General features: G+C 41.9%; 1 protein-coding gene across 1 annotated transcript in view; it reads left to right on the top strand.

Annotated features, from left to right (window-relative positions):
• Positions 1-3,180: 3,180 nt before the first annotated feature.
• Positions 3,181-17,076, top strand: part of thsd7ab (thrombospondin, type I, domain containing 7Ab) — a 209,440-nt gene continuing 195,544 nt past the window's right edge. The window contains exon 1 of the mRNA XM_085423772.1: positions 3,181-3,331. Coding sequence (XP_085279898.1) covers positions 3,181-3,331 — 151 coding nt within the window. The remainder of the gene's footprint in view (positions 3,332-17,076) is intronic.

Here is a 17,076-nt window from a genome sequence, read left to right on the forward strand (position 1 = left end):
TTGTCACTGCTCTGTGCCATTTCTTTGTACTGATGTAATGAACAATTTAAAAAGTCTAATGATGTTACAGCCATACACATAACAGAAATAGTTTTCTAAAGGAGGCTTTTAACGTCTGCTTTTGTATTTATTGCCTTTTTCTGTCCTTATTTCCAATGGGGAACAATGCAGTCTTAAGAACTAGGCGATTCTGGGAGTCACTCTTCTCTCAGCCTCTTTGTGAATCTACTAACTAGGTTTATGCTCCCCCTCAGCTGCCTTGGTCTAGTAAAGACGAGCTAAAACTAGGATGACAGGTTGGCCGTCCTCAGGTCAAAGCCTGTCAGTCAGGTGTCCTGACACAGTCTCAGCCAGGTCAGACTGTCAGAGGTTGAGACAGTAGATGACGGATGAATTCTGCCTCTTCATTTTTGCCACTAGACTTCCTCTTCCTCCACTGTAATCTCTGTTCTTGTTTAATGCATTAGACAGAAAGGTACACAGATATTTACTTTTCTACTTTGACAGCATGTAAAGAGAAAATGAGTTATGAATAATTATCTGTGTAAACTGAGATGGAGCAGCTTACTCTTCTTGACTTAGATGATCTTTTTGTTTGAAGACAAAATTAAAAACACAAATTTGGTACATTAATGTAATGTTTGGTTTGTACATGCAGGCTGCTGTTGTTTTTTGTCTTGTTCTTTCTGGCTCAAATTTTTAGAGCTCAGTTGTGCTCAAGGTGTGTGTTATGCTGTTATATACAATGATACAACCAGTGTTGGGGTCATTGCTTTTCTTACAAGTAATGCGGTGAAAGTAATTTGTTACATCGCTTCCTCGTTACTGCATAAAATGACCTGAAATGCAATGTCTTATAATCACCAGATAACATTATAAACCTTAAGCTACAGTGTCACACAGCAACACCAACACCAACGCAAAGCACAAAGACTTCAAAGCAATCGCTGCAGTGATTCTACTGTAGAAACATGAACAGGTAGAAATGGAGGCTGCAGCCTGACTGCTCATTGGGGCCTTTGTTACCTGATAAAGATCCAGCTCTGGCTGCTGGGCTGGGGTCTGCATGTGCTCAGCTTTAACATCACTCTGGGTTCTTGGTTAGCTTCAGCTTGGACTTTACTATTGTGCTCTTATGCAATAAAAATAAAAGTAATGTCCGCTCCTCAAAAGCTGCTTCACCGCTTTCCTTCTGCCACAGTTATTTCTGTATAACGGAAGAACCTTTGTAATGTGACAAATGGCATAATTGTAACTGTAATAAGTATTGAATTCATGGCAGTACAGTAATGTACTAAAAAAATTACAACCAACTCTGGGTACAGTGGGTACTGGGTACTCGTATTAAACAGGGCCAAAGTTCACAGTAATGAGGTCAGTGTTATGTAAATGTAGTCTCTGTAAGTCAAACGCTCAGGTTTCAGACTGCTCTACATGCTCGATTAAAGACAGCTTTTTTTTAGTCTTGGCTCTGTTTGATCTTGGGCAGAGAGGATATCTTTAATACAGCTCTGGCTTTGGGCACAGAGGCCCCACCAACCTGCTGTTGAAACCTGATTTTTGTCAGTGACAGCCAATCAGATGAGATTTGGATTAAAACAGAGGGTGGCCCTAAAGATACGTTAAAACAGCTTATTCTGTAGAGAGGACAAAGTAAGAGGTTGCACCAAGATACTGTACGATAAACGGATTATTTTGAACAGTGAAAAAAGTGAATGGATCTGGAAATGAACACTACCGCCTCTCTGTAAAGGTAAAACCTCACCACATTGTATGTGAGACTTGTCTTTATGAACCAGGAGGTTAGCGACTTATAATTGCAGCCTTAACTTCCACTGACATAGCAGAGGATGGTGCCTTTAAAATGAATCAAACAGTATCTTCAGGTGATGTTTCCTGGATTTTTTTTTTGCTGATGAAATTCCTCATGGTGGTGCTCTTTTCTTTGTCTATTCAGCCATGGCTGATAAAACTGCTCATTGTAAATACCCACTTACATGTCCCATCTTCAGAAAACAAATAAATAAAACTTCATATCCTGGCCGCTACATGAATTTGAAAAAGGAAATAATAATTGCTCCTCTTGCTCGAAACATTTTTAACATTGAGTATATTTAAAAAAGCCAATATGTTTATATATCCAGTAATTTCCATTAATTTTTGTTGACAAAATGGGTAATAAAAGTCTGTAATTCCACTTATCTGTTCTATAATTTCACTTTCACAGCCCTTTCACACGGCCACAGTTATCACCTCGCCCTCATCTTTCACGCGCTCGCTTCCACTCTCCTTTAGTGTTTTGCTCCTCCTTGCTCCCCCCCCCCCCCCCCCCCCCTTCCACTTACTCTTGCTCTGCATTAAACCCAGCTTGTCTCTCTGATCCCGGGAGGACTGCTTATGGGAGCTCCTCGGACCAGTGTGAGCCCTGCTGGTTTCCAGTCGCCTTGCAGCACTGCACGTGGAAGAGGAGGTGGAGGAGGGAGTATTTGTCCTTGTGCCCTAGGCAGGAGAAAGAAAATAAGGGGAGAAAAAGGAGAAACTGAGGCAGAGAAAACAAGGAATGAGCTTGTTAGAGATGCAGAATGTAAAAATAAAGGGAAAGTAATGCAGCGAGATGAGAAAAGATGAGGGCAGGGGAGAAAAATAGGAAAAAGCCAGAAGTAGAAAAGGAGAGAGCGAGCGCAGGGTGGCGGAGGGAGAAGAGCAAATGAGTGAGCGAATAGGAGTGGAAGAGAGAGAGTGAGCGAGAGCAAGTGAGAGGGAGGGAGGCGTACAACACTGCAGACACTCGCCCACTGTCACTGCTCCACAGCCAGAGGACAGAGGCAGCAGCGGCAGCAGAGGAAGCGGATACGATGGAGGAGGACGACTGTACCATCCATCTGCAGCTCAGTCCCCGTCACTGACAGCCTCCCTCTGGGACCATCCTGCCAAGTTGGGAACAAAACTACACTCCTGTCCTTCACAACACCAAGTACTGGACCCTCAACTCCTGCAGGAACACTGTGCACAAGATCATCATTATTTTTCCCGCTCTTGCACTCCCGCACACTTACTCACACACCTTCTCTCAAACTGAAGCACACTTCACTCTGCCTATTGGACTAGCGAGTTTTTTGTTGTTTTCCATCATCGCTGCCTTCCGAGCTGAGTGGATTTACTTTTATCCTGTGGAGGACCATGGGGCTGGGGTGGAGGGGTACAGGAGGGGCCATCCAAAAAAGGACAGAGGAGAGCTGGTACCATTTGGTGGCATTGCTGCTGTTGTGTGGTTTCTGGGAGGCTCACACGCAGACAGATGATGGGAAGTCTGTCTACTTCTGGGAAACAGGTACTGCTAAACCACTAATTAGAGATTAAATGTGATCCTTTGCTTTACATATGGAGTGTTTATGATAGCTGCTGATGTATTAGTGTGTTGCTTCTGAGTGTGGGAGGTCACATACCGTAGCTGCGCCAACAGCACAATCAGTCAGATCTTATCGTAAATGTTTTCTATCTCATTATATGTGGATAATGTGGCATGAACAGGGTGATAACCGTTTTATGGCACGTTTTAAATCTATGCATGCATCGGTGGAAATAAAAGCTTCTTAGATCTAGTGCAGAAATGTTCTCATGACTTATTGGGTTTCAGAGATCTAAAAGGCTTCCAGATGACACACTTTGGCTGTCTCAATTTTTTTTTTTCGTTGAGGTTTACGCCGCTGAACTTCAAAGATGCATACACTTGAAAAATGACCCAGAAATCTACAGTAGAATCTCGCTTCTTCGTACTGAATCGCATGTGGCACGCAGGACAACTATGATCCATTTTTCAATAGATTAGTTTCATCTCCCTGAGTCTCAGGTGATGCACTGTTATTGAAATGTTGCTGTTGTGTTTTACAGCATGCAGATGATTGATAGGCACTGCATCACTATTGCGGTTGGCAACGGGTTTGATGCTGCTGATACAAAATCAGCTCTGAATATGAGGGTGTTGTGTGTTTTTGAGGCTCACGCGTGTAGAAGATTGTAGATTGAGTGGGTACAGTAGTTCTTATCTTTACACGTGCTTGTTCTCTACACTGAATCTAGCTGCACTGAAATGTCTATCAGAGACACATCTAAATATTGAGTGCTGTGGTGAATTAGATCCCCATACTTGATGCTGAGCACTACTCTAAGGTTTTAGAGTACATATCGTGCACTAGGTTCAGATTAACACCGATAACTACTAACAGATGCAAAAATTAACCTTTGCAGTCATTTTTAAAAACATCTAGGACGTCCTTTAAGGCACAAATTAAATAACGATCGCTTCATTTCCCAGTTTGATGCTCAGGAGATTTAAGGTGTGCTCTTCTCATTCAACGTTTGGAAAAGTTTTTATTTTCTCAATGCCGGTACAACTTTGTCATCTCTCTCAAACTCAAACGGCGCCACTCTGCATGTCCTGCCCCGCCTTGCTCAGCACCAGTCCCCAGTTGACGTATCCCACGTCTCTCCCGTGGTTCTGCATCTTTAAAGAGGATGTAGCTGAGTAAGGAGATTAAAGGAGCAGGGATTTAACAACCCAGGAAAGACAGCCCAGGGAAGAGACTTGAGAAAGAGAAAGGCAGAGTGAGCACTGCAGGCAGAGAGAGGGACTAACTTAACCTACATCTACCCTACTGTAGGTCATAATGATTATGCCTCTCTCCCACGCTACAGCACCTTTCTCCCACACTATACAAGCTCCTCAACTGGAAAGCTCTAGGCTCTGCGCTTTGAAATGTAATCCAGTGTTGGGAGTTTGTTCACTTCTTCCCAAATAAAAGGTAGTGCATTGATTTCAGCCCTGGAGTGTTCTTTCTTCTGAGTCTCTTTGGTTTGACAATTGCCTGCAGAGTATTAAAATCACATAGGGCAATTTACCGCTTTGGATCCTGGTGCTTTTCATCAAAATGTGATTATGTTTGTGCAAGATTTGCATACTTTTTCTTTCCAATGGAAGTTGTTTTTCCCGTTATTTATTTATTTTTTTAAGAAAAGAAACGCAAAATACGATGATGTTTGTGCACACTTGCAGAGTGTGCAGTGGAGGGAATATTCTTGTGGCAAGCAATGCTCTGATGTTTTGCATATTGATGAGTCTAGCTGAAATACAGCCCCTGTCTTCAAAACTGTGGGGAATTGGGCCTGCATTGCTTTTATTGCCTTCTGTGGAAATATGATGTATCTCTTTTGGAAGGTGAGACAGTTCATTGGTGATTTTTTTTTCTTTTTTCATGGAGAATACTATTCAAATGAAGCAGATGGAGACAACAGGATCCTCCAGCAATTGAAAGTGATATTTCTGCAGGTGGCGTTAGGATAGCTGAAGGAAAAAAGAAAATGATTATAGCCACCATGAGGATGATGGTAGTGATGATGGTGATGGTGATAATGGCATACCACAGATTTTCTGGGGCCTCTGAGTGTTTGCTGGGAGTTTGCCTTCGTCTCAGATCCTGTTTTCACGCCATTTTCTCCCTGTCACTTTCTCACAACTGTGCACTCCTTCTACACTTCTTCCTCTGCATCTTTATCACTTTGTTTCCCTGTCTAGCACTCAGACCATATTTTGCATTGCTTTTTTAAGAGCCACAGCCCAAACAATAAAACAATGAAATATGATGAAATCTCAGAGAAACTTATTGTCACGAGGCAACACCAGGATGTCAATCTATCTATTATAAACCCCCCCAACCCATCCTTGCCTCCACAAACACGCACCGCAGCAGGTGCATCTTCCCGATTCAGTTACAGTGTGTGTGCTTCATTATACTCAGTTGTTGAAGCAACAAGGTTGCCAGGTTTGTACTGTCAAGACCTCCCATGTTTGCCTGAGGACAAGGCAATTACAGGTGGTGGAGTATTATGTACTGTAGTATTTCGATATCTTGAGCATCTGCCTCACTGTAAGTGCTCCTTAAACAGGGCTTTGAGGTTTGATACTGATGCATGTTAATGTTCCAGTGGATCCTTAAATGCATCAATTATCCACAACATTAAAACCACCTGCCTAATATTGTGTGATCTGTCTCAACCCGGCAAACAGCTCTGATGCATCAGTGTATGGATATGGGACATCTGGGGTGTCCTGTGGCGCTTGGCATGGTGAATTTTTGGATCTTGTAGGTTTTGATGTGGGGCCCCCAGGGATTGGGATTATTCAAATTCAAATTCAAATTCAAATTCAAATTTTATTTGTCACGTACACAGTCATACACAGTACGATATGTAGTGAAATGCTTGGACAACTGCTCGTGACCTAAAGAAAACAAAAAAGGAAAAGGCTATGAATAAGATAGGAAATAAATATGAAAAATTAAAAAGGGTAAATTTAACTAGGAAGGAATAAAATATAAATTAAGGTTAAAAATGAAATAACTGTACAACACAAATTAGAATGAAGGGTAAATTTAACTGGGAAGAATAAGATAAAATATATAAATTAAAGTTGAAAATAAAATAACTGTACAACAAAATACACAATACACAATATAGAACTATATAAGAATGTATGAAGAAATCTAAATATAAATAAATATATACACAATAACAGCAGCTGTACAAGTATTAACTGGAAATGAAGAATATAGTGACCAGTGTTGTGCAAAAAAACAATGTCCAGAAAGTCCAGTGTGTGTGTAAGAACTGTATGTGTGGGTCAGTACTGTGTGGTGGTGTGATTGAGAGACCGTATCGCCTGCGGGAAGAAGCTCCTCCTCAGTCTCTCTGTGTTGGTCTTCAGGGAGCGGAATCGCTTTCCTGACCTCAACAGAGAGAACAGTCTGTTGTTGGGATGGCTGAGGTCCTTCACGATCTTCCTGGCCTTGGTCCAGCACCGCCTGCTGTAGATTGAGTGCAGGTCAGGGAGCTCGGAGCGGATGGTGCGCTCAGCTGATCGCACAACCCTCTGTAGAGCTCGTCTGTCCTGCATGGTGCTGTTCCCGAACCAGGTTAAGATGTTTCCCACCAGGATGCTCTCTATGGTGCACGAGTAAAAGTTCCTGAGCACCTTGGAGGGCAGTTGGAAGTCTCTCAAGCGTCTGAGGTGGTAGAGACGCTGTCGGGCCTTTTTCACCACGGTGTTGATGTGACAGGACCATGACAGGTCCTGCGTGATGTGAACTCCGAGGTATTTGAAGCTGTCCACTCTCTCCACTGGGCACTCGTTGATGACGGGGGTCTGGTAGTTCCTCTCCTGCTTAGTGCTGAAGTCCACTATCAGCTCCTTTGTCTTACTGACGTTTAGAAGGAGGTTGTTCCTCTGGCACCAGTTCTCCAGATTCCTAATCTCCTTCACGTAGGCCGTCTCGTTGTTATCAGAGATCAGGCCCACCACGACGGTGTCGTCAGCAAACTTGATGATGGTGGTGGAGCTGGTAGTGGCCACGCAGTCATATGTGTACAGAGAGTACAGCAGGGGGCTCAGAACACACCCCTGGGGGGCTCCAGTGCTGAGAGTGGTGGAGGCTGAGACATGTCCGCCCATCCTTACTGCCTGTGGTCTGCCAGTTAGGAAGTTGGAGATCCACTGACACATAGATGAGCTGAGTCCCAGATGCTCCAGCTTGGTGGTGAGTGTGGAGGGAATTATGGTATTAAATGCAGAGCTGTAGTCTATGAAGAGCATTTTAACATAATTCCCCCTTCTAGTGTCCAAGTGAGTGAGTGATGTGTGGAGGAGATGAGAGATGGCATCGTCTGTGGAACGATTTGGACGGTAAGCGAACTGTAGTGGGTCCAGTGTGTCTGGTAGTGAAGAAATGATGAAGTCTCTGACCAGGCGTTCAAAGCACTTCATCACTACTGAGGTGAGGGCTACAGGGCGATAGTCATTGAGAGAAGCAGGGTGGGGTTTCTTCGGGACAGGAACAATGATGGACTCTTTGAAGCATGTGGGGATCACCGACTGAGATAAAGAGATGTTGAATATCTCAGTGAACACAGGAGCTAGCTGGTATGCGCAGTCTCTTAGGATACGACCTGGGATGCCGTCTGGTCCTGCTGCTTTCCTGGTGTTTACTCTCTTGAAGGCTCTCCTTACTTCATGCTCGGAGATGACGGGCACGTTTCCGGTGCTGGCAGTATCTTCCTGTCTGCAGCCGTTAGCGCCGCTAACACTAGCATTGTTGGAGACCTTAGCTGCAGCCTCGAAGCGAGCATAGAAAGTGTTCAGCTCGTCTGCCAAAGTCACGGCCGCGTTCGTCATACCGGTTGTTGGTGTTTTATAGTCCGTTATTGTCCTTAGTCCCCGCCACAGGCTCCTAGAGTCACTCTGTTGGAGTTGTGACTCTAGTTTCCTCCCGTAGCGCTGCTTCGCCTCTTTCACCGCCTCTGGCGTATCCCACAGATGCTCAATTGAATTGAGCTGTTTGAAAGATGGGATAATGCTTTTGTGGCTCATTGTCATGTTTCTTGAGCTGTTCCTGAGCAGTTTTGTGGCATGGCTGGATGCCGCCATCAGAGAAGCAGTTGGTCGACAAAAGTGTTTGCAAAAGCGGTCGCAAAAGAAATCCACTTGTATGGACGTCAACAGGAAAATAAACCTCAGTACAACATGATCCCCATTTTGTAAATTATGGCAAAAAAGATGATAAAGCAAAGTGTAAGATGAGGAAAGGTGGGAATTCACACACCAATGGGTGCTGACCAGTTACAAGTAACGTGCTACTGTAATCCAATTACTTTTTTCAAGTAACGAGTAAAGTAAGGTATTACTATTGCAGAAAAGGTAATTAGATGACTGTTACTCTCCCGTAAGCACGCCGCTTTACTGCGTTACTAAAACCGTGATTTTTTTTTTTTTTGCGAGAGTCTCTCATGACAATGACGTAAGCGAGTGTGATGTTCGTGGCAACAGCTGTGTGCAGATCAACAATGGATAATATAACAAGTGCGGCAGAGAGTATGACCGTGCAGCGTTTAAAGCGTGGAAGTACTGACCTTACTTTGAGTTTGAATCTGTAAAAAGTGACAAAAACATTAGTGTCCGCTGTTCACTGCGTGGGAAGAAAACTTCTTTTTACAACGAAAAAAACCCCTAAACTTCTGAGCAAGCACCGACAGTACGCTGCCACGGGAATGTGAAACTCCCAGATCCTTCCACTGACCACTACGACACATGTGCACCAGGGCAAACCTCCGCCTGCCCCACTCCTGCTATACAGGTGAAAATAGAGCAACAGGACCGCTGAGTCTTTGATTTTATTTATTTTCTGCTGTGATTTACATGCATTTATTTGAAAGAGTGACTGTAAACACAAAAAACTATTTCATTTTCTGTGCTGGAATGTGCAGAAAATAGGTTTAATCAAATTTCTTCCAGTCAGAGAATGTTGCATATAATTTAATGTTTGCTTCATGCGTAAAGTTAAAAGATTAAAACTAATAAAACTAGTTTCAAAAAGAGACTTTTTCATTTGATTACATTTTATATGATGGATTATGCAGAAAAAATAGAATTGGGCTGAAAGATCTATTGCTTTATTACCTATTCAGGTTGTAAATCATTTTTTAAAAAGTAACTAAGTAACTAAGTAACTAATTACTTTTGAAGATAAGTAATCAGTAAAGTAACGGGATTACTTTTGGGGGGAAGTAATCAGTAATTAGTTACTGATTACTTTTTTCAAGTAACTTGACCAACACTGGTGCTGACACTGTAGCTACAGCAGTCGTTTATATAGAGGTCTATGAGTCCCATGGATGCTCAGTTTGATTAGGATCTGGAATGTTTGGAGTCAATGCTTTTGGGATCTTTATGTATTCCTAAGTGGTGTTAGCTGTAGCAGGGTGCATTGTCCTGTTTGGAGAGGTAGCCATGGTCAGAGTATCTTTGCCCTTAGTGGTTTGGTGTGGTACATCTCATAATGTAATGTCCATACGAATGCTACAGTAGGACCCAAAGTTTAGCAGAAGGACATCACATTGTAACAAGATAATCATGACTTGTTAGTGCTTTTAATGCTTCGGTTTCATAAAAAGCACAAAAAAAGAAGTGAAGCTTACCTTTAAAATGTACACCAGCAGGTGTTAATTCATTTATCAGTCTGATCTGACAGCCTGATCTTATCACTCTTGATCAACCTTCTACCTTTCCTGATTGGCCGCTCGTAATCTTTCCCGGAATCCAGATTACGTCACCTCTGGATCCTGATCAAGCCAATCCGCAATTACCTGCCGTCTTACCTCATCAAGTTAAGTCACACTTCACAGCATGTGCCTCTCAGTCACAGGCCTGTTAACTCAACTGAGACATGCACAAGCTCTCAACTAGCTGCTCTTATATGTTGTTTGCCATTTGTGTTTGTGAATACAGTCAATCAGAAAATGAAAAATCTTGTTCAAATTTGCATTTTAAGCAACAGATCGCTTCTTTTGAGACCTTATGCCTGGACAAAGTTTATACACATAAAAGCGCAGCAGTAGGTCTTCTTCAGGATACTGATTTGGCACCTGTTACTCTACATGCTCCTCAAAGAGCATCAACAGTTAAAAAGTTTCCTGAGCTGTTAACTAACCACCCTCATAAAACAGATGCTTGAAAGACAAGGATTTTGATATTGATACCATAGGGGTGTCTACTTGGAGGCTGGGTGGACACCACTGGCCAGATCCAGTATTTTTATATCAACCACGCCAGTTAACACAACTGTCATCTCTTTGCTTTCCCCTTCACTCATTTACAATTTCCCTTCAAAGTGGGGGGGGGGGGGGATAGGTCTGCATCCCCATCTATTGACCAGTGACCTGGTAACACCTTTGAACTCTTCGTACATAATAAAACAACTACATGTCCATCTTGATGCATTGTTTGTGCAGGGGGGGGAACTAGTAGATTTAATGACATTTAACAAAGTTAAAAACAAAGTGGGTGTTGTAAATGTTCATTACTAAAAACTGATAATATAGCACATTTCTAAGTGGTTGCTAGACATGTATAATTCAGCTTTTGCAAATATAAATAAGATGTTATTGTGAAATTAAAATGACACAGTACTTTTATGAGGTATTGTGGGTGCTACAAATTGCTAACACTAGGCCGTTTTAGCCCATTGTTAGGTGTGATTGCATCATATACAATTCAGTATTTTGTGGATCTAAAGTAAATGTTAAATGTGGTTAAAAAGAAATGCTATGATGCCTTTTATAAGGTGTTATACATATAAAATGTGCATAAATCTCTTGGGCACTAGCTACTTGCGAGCTGTTTGCTAGGCAACATGATGTTGTAATGTCAGGTAAGAACCTTCAGGGGCCTAAGATGTACCTGTGTGCCAAGTTTGGTTGCTCATTCCCTGATGGTCTAGGAGGAATTTGTAGAAAGAAACACAGACAGATTATCGATTATCTTTTCTAAAGTCAAGTTGTTCTTTTTTATTTCTCTTACACAAAGTGCCTTTTAATACATGGATATTAATTTCGCTTTTTACTTTAGTTACTTGATACAAGGTACCTTTCTTGAGAATGCTAGCATCTATCGGCCTGTACATTTGTTGGACCTGCTTCTCTAATGACCTGTCAGTTTCCAGAACCAATGCAGGTTTAGTCCTACAAGGTATCATCCAATAGGGATTATTCTGGTTTTCTGCTCTGTGACGTGCTGCAGTGTGTCAACACATCTCGCCCATGTCACTGTTCAGGACACAGGTGCAGGGCAACTATTGCTGACAGGCCATTGTTAGCTGAATACATTCCTCCTTTTACAGAGCCGCCAGCAGTGAAGGATGTCATCCTCGCTCAGGGTTGTTACTGGCTCTCCCACAATCACCTGCTATTATGGTGGACCCACTGAAGAGGCCATCCAGGAAATTGAGGGAGAGCGGGTGTGACAGGTTCTCAAGTTCACTACAGCATGTCAAGGGCGTTACATGGAGAACAAAAAAAAAAATCCTTTAGCCAAACTGATAGTGGTAACCAAAGACAAGACAAGATTAGTTTAAGGGGAACCCCTTGAGATAAATGGAAACAAAAGAACAGTGATCTTCTTCAGGCTGTTTGCACTAAAAAAGCAGACAGTTCCCCTCTAGCCTTATCGTCTGTTAAAGCAACACATCTGACATCTTAGGAAGGTTATATTTATATTCATGTGCAATGGATTTGGCTACATTTTCCCATTTTAAACTTCTTATTCTGTTTTACTGGCATACTTGATTGATTCATGTCCTCAAATCACCTCAGCATCAACCCCACAACCTTTCCAACATCTAAATTAGAGCCTGTTGTGTCTGTACTGCCATGGAAATCCTTTGCCTCAAATAGCTATGTGCTAATACCTGTGTACCTGTATGATATCTACTAGTTTTCTTTTCATTAAGCCGGAAACAAACAAATGTCTGAGTAAATAGCTGTAGCTGTGATAGCAGCAGGAAAGTGACTGGCATCATCCCAAATGAGAATATCCCTTGGAGACTCCCACCTCATTTTAGCGAGTGCATTACAACGTGACCCTCAATGACCCTAATTAGCATAGCACCTGACGGCAGACAAGGATCTGGTCCATAATTGGCCAGCCAGTGTTAAAATTCCTTAGCAACAGGCAACAAATTTAGGCCACGCATATAAATTAAGATAATTTCCTTGGGAATTTCATTTTTCATTACAGAGTGTGCCAGTGGGGTTTATTTTAATTCAGTATGCCCCTGTTTTTGTTTTCCTTTTCAGTTGGGTGAGAGTGAAAATGGAGGGTAATTGTGTCTGTTGTGCATCTCGCCCTGCAACCATCAGAAAATGAGCACTCAGCAGCTTGTGGAAACAACAACAGCCATGTGGCCTCAGCATCTTTATGCCTGAAAGAGGATGGAAGCTATTTTTCAAAGTTACGTTTAGTCTCAGTGGAAAAAGACTGAACACAGCTCGGGCTCAAATGATCGGCACTTTACTGTCATTGAAATGACACAGAGCTCAGCAACAGCACTCCATGACATTGTACCTGATTTTTTTTTTTTTCAAAGCATTTGCAGCAAAATGTGTCACGTTTGACCCACATTGATCTGTTTTGTGGCTTTAGAGATATTACCCTACTACTCTCCGCTCCAGACTGCTGTGCTTTTAGAAATTGCCAATCCATCCAGTGGAGAAAGATGCCAAAGAGATGCCAGAGTTTGTTTAATCTAAATGGCAGAGCTTACACTAAGAACTGGCTTGGCTATTACTGATATAGGAGGCACGGCAGGATTAGAGATTACACTTCATCCAAAAAACTTTATTTAGAGTAAGATAAGAGGATTCCCACTGCTTTATTCCACCCTATTGAAATGGCTCGCAGCATATTTTAGATGCAGTGCTTTGTCATTCAACCACCAGAGTACTTTTTGCATGGTCCTGAGTAAGCAGATCAGTGATAGATTTATGTTGCGTAGGACTGTTATCTTTCTGATTATCTGCCTTGACCTGGTATATCAAAGTGGTACGTGCTGCTATGAAAAGATTAGAAAGTGAGATAAAAAAATGAAGACCTTTTTTAAAAAATTGGTACATTTTCTTGTGTGCATTCTCAGTTTTTGCAGTGAAATTATTAACTATTATGTCCTCACTGTTGCAAAGTACATATAACATATTACAGTATCCATCAATAAACACTCATTCTAGTCCCAGTTCATATGCAGGAACAACCAGTGATGTACTGACTTTTGGAAGGAATGTGATGGGGAGCGACAGGATCAAAGGCTAGAGGTCGAAGGCGTATGGATATTAGTTCAGTCTCTGAAAAAATGTGGTTTCCCTGTATACTCATGTGAGGCGCTAATAGCTCAGTCACACTAGAGTTTGAGTATGCAACGCCCTCAACCTGTGGATACATGGTGGGATTGACAAATGTTTGCAAATAGTTACCGACTAATTTATTCATGCAGACAGATTTAACACGCTGCACTCAATCAGAGTCAGTCTGCAGTGATCAGTGCAGTGCATCTCATTGCAGTTGAGAATGCAACCAACTCAAGTTGCTGCATTCTAGTTATATTTCGATATAAAAGCAAGATTGCCAAACAGTTTGTGGTAAAACTGCAGAGACAACATCACTGTTTACAGAGCCTGGACTTCGTATGATTCAGTTAATGTGAATTTCTGTGTATTTTACAGCAACAGATTTGAAACAGATGGCAATTACAATTTTCTTTATCACTATTAATTGCTGTATTGTCACAAAATATTGCATGTAATTGTCAAGTTGACCCCCTTCAATCACAAACAGACTAATAGAAGACTGACTCCATCCTATCTTGCAATCAGTTGCTGTCTTCAAAGCTGGTGCCTGACAGCAGCCACCAATTGCAAATGGTGGCAGAAAATTGGTCTCCGTCTTCAAGGCATCCATTTGAAAAACAAGAATATTACAAGTTCCTTGCAAAAAGTTGTAATAATTTTGGTTGTACCATGGTAGTATCATAACCAGAAATCATAGAAAACCAAAATCATAGTTCCAGTTTTGTAATATCCTCAGATAAACCACTTGATCCAAACGTCAGGAAAAAGGTGACAATGTCACATTTTATTCTGAGCATGTCAACAAACATGCTAACATCCTGGCTCTGTGGTCTCTGATTGTTTGCACATCTTTTTGGCAGGTGATTCACTCAAAGTCCCATGTCAGACTGCTCAGAGGAAATATTTTAAGCTAAAATCATGTTGGCAATTTCATTCGTTCACATAATCCAATCAAACCCCCCCCCATATTATAAAGAAGTAACAAAATGTTCTCTATAAATTGAACATAGTCTTGGCAGATGAGCTGACCCCAGAACAGGCTGACAGTGCAGGCTTAGCTGATGCACTTGCACGCATCCTACTGGCAAATCTCACTCAGGGCATTTAAGCTGCACACTGATTCACAACCCATCTCCACCCCTGCTCCTCTCTCTCATGCTGTGTCGGACTTAATCACTGTTAATGTCTGATCTTGCTGATGCTTGCTCCGGTCAGTACAGGGGTCGTTCTGCTCTTGTCCCCACCCAATCATATACCCAGCACGTTTTTTTTGTTTTTTTTTGCTTGACATTCTTCTCTCGATTGGGAATGATTTGCTTGTAATCAATCGTCAACACAAACCTTTTCTATCTCAAAAGTCTAATAAGAGTGTGCAGCCCAGATGAGTTAAGAAGTATGCCGAGCCAACATCGAAATCATATCTATAATTCAACCATAACTAGTTTGTTTCTTTGATTATAATGATTCTGAGTGAAATACAGGTAAACTTAAACAGAGCAGCAAAGCAGAAACATATTCCCTTCTTTTTCCGTCCCACTTGTTTTTCTCCTGAGTTTGTGGGTTTGTGTTTTTCTCGTACAATGGGGTCGTGTCCCTTTGGTGTCTCTTCCCAAACAAGGACTTAAATCTCCACTCAGCCACAAGTTGAAACACAAACAAATAACCGGACCCATATTGAGGAAACCAAGCACTCTCGTGGTCAGAGAGTGGCATTCAAAACAGGCCCTTGACTTCCCAAGAGGCAACGAGGCAGCTTCAGTGGGCTGAGAGGAATTGCGGTATCATCGAAGAAAGCAGTGACATTTACCTGAAAGGAGCCTGTGCTGCCTCCCCCGATGCTATTCTAATAAAGCTGAAGATATGTAGGTGGCTTGGAAGTAAATATCCTCCTGTCTATCCAGCAGCTCTGTCATTAATCCTTCATCTCCCCCACTGGCCATCCATTTTTATTGTTTTTTATTTATTTATTTTTTGCTCAGCCATGAGGTAGTCATGTCCCCATATTTTTTTGAAGATAAAAGCTTTCTTTTCCATGGCGGTTTGGGTGTTTTGCTCTCCAGTGGAAAAAGCTGATATCTAACTGTCATAGATGGTCTGAGAAGCACTCACTGTTGCACCGCAGAAAGATTATAATTCATCTGTAGATCACGTAATGAACTGTACACAGACTGCTTTAATATGCAGTGCAGTTTAGAGTCATATATCAAAGCTACTAAATCGGAATATAATGAGAACATTACATTAGTGTATTGAGCTTCTGTTGTTGGTTTGAAAACCATACTGCATTTGAACGCCATGCTGTACTTGTGCAGTTTTGACCACATTTATGAATGCTTTGCCATTTGTTTCTGGACCATGTGTTCTTGGTTTATCGAGTAAAAATGGTGCAGTAATTCTTCAGAGTGCATTAAGCAACAGCGACAGAAAAATGGCTTCAGGTAATTGTTTGTGAGGGTGTTCTTCAATCCCGCTTTTGATGTTGTTTGTCTGTTGAAATCTGGAAATCCTGCGTTCTCGTCTGTTTTAGTTTGTTTTCATTTAGTGTGATAAGCTGAAGGAGTAATCAGTCAGCCACAACATTAAAACTGCCTCCCAAATATTGTGTAAAGTTCGTCGTGCTGCTGAAACAGCTCTTAGTCATGTACAGTACATATATTGGACATGTAGAAATATTCTGTGGTCGCCAGCACAGGGCAGATGTTTGAATTTGGAGTTGTTTTTTTTTAGGTTTTTAGTTTGGGGAAAGAGTTTTCCCATGTTGTTGCTTAAAGTATTACAAAATTTGAAGTTTACTTTGTAAATCCTGGTCCAAAACAGCAATAAAGCAGGCCTGTCATATGACTGACAGGTTGCTGCCATATGCATGTGCAGTCCCTCAATTGGATTTGCCACTTGCTCATCAGATCTGGACTTACTACACTGACATAGAAGCAAAAATTCTCAGCTCGTGAAATTAAGACAGATTCACCAACCAACATGCAACATACTGAAGACATAGGAGCCCATGGATGCTTAACTGAATTAGGGTCAGGGCTATTTGATGGCTTGTTCAAAACCTTTGGGCTCTTTGTCATGTTTCTTGAGCCATTCTTCTTTAGTTGGAGGCTTCTGTTGGGGTTTTGTTTGGTCTTTGTGTTTAGGTGGATCTCAAGTAAGATCCACGTGACTATCAGGACAAGGGGTCTTGGCAGAACGTTCTATTGTAATGAGATGATCAGCGCTGTTCACTACACCTTCCAGCTGGTTTAATGTTGTGGCTGAGGGGTGATTAAACCATGATTAAACCATATTAATTAACGCAAGAGCAGTCCATGTTAGCAGCTCTGTGAGGATGTAATTAGACACAGCAGTGCT

The sequence above is a fragment of the Rhamphochromis longiceps genome, linkage group LG11, assembly GCF_057381845.1.
Source record: "Rhamphochromis longiceps isolate RC_006_pf linkage group LG11, R_longiceps_female_GT1.1, whole genome shotgun sequence".
Lineage (NCBI taxonomy): Eukaryota > Metazoa > Chordata > Actinopteri > Cichliformes > Cichlidae > Rhamphochromis > Rhamphochromis longiceps.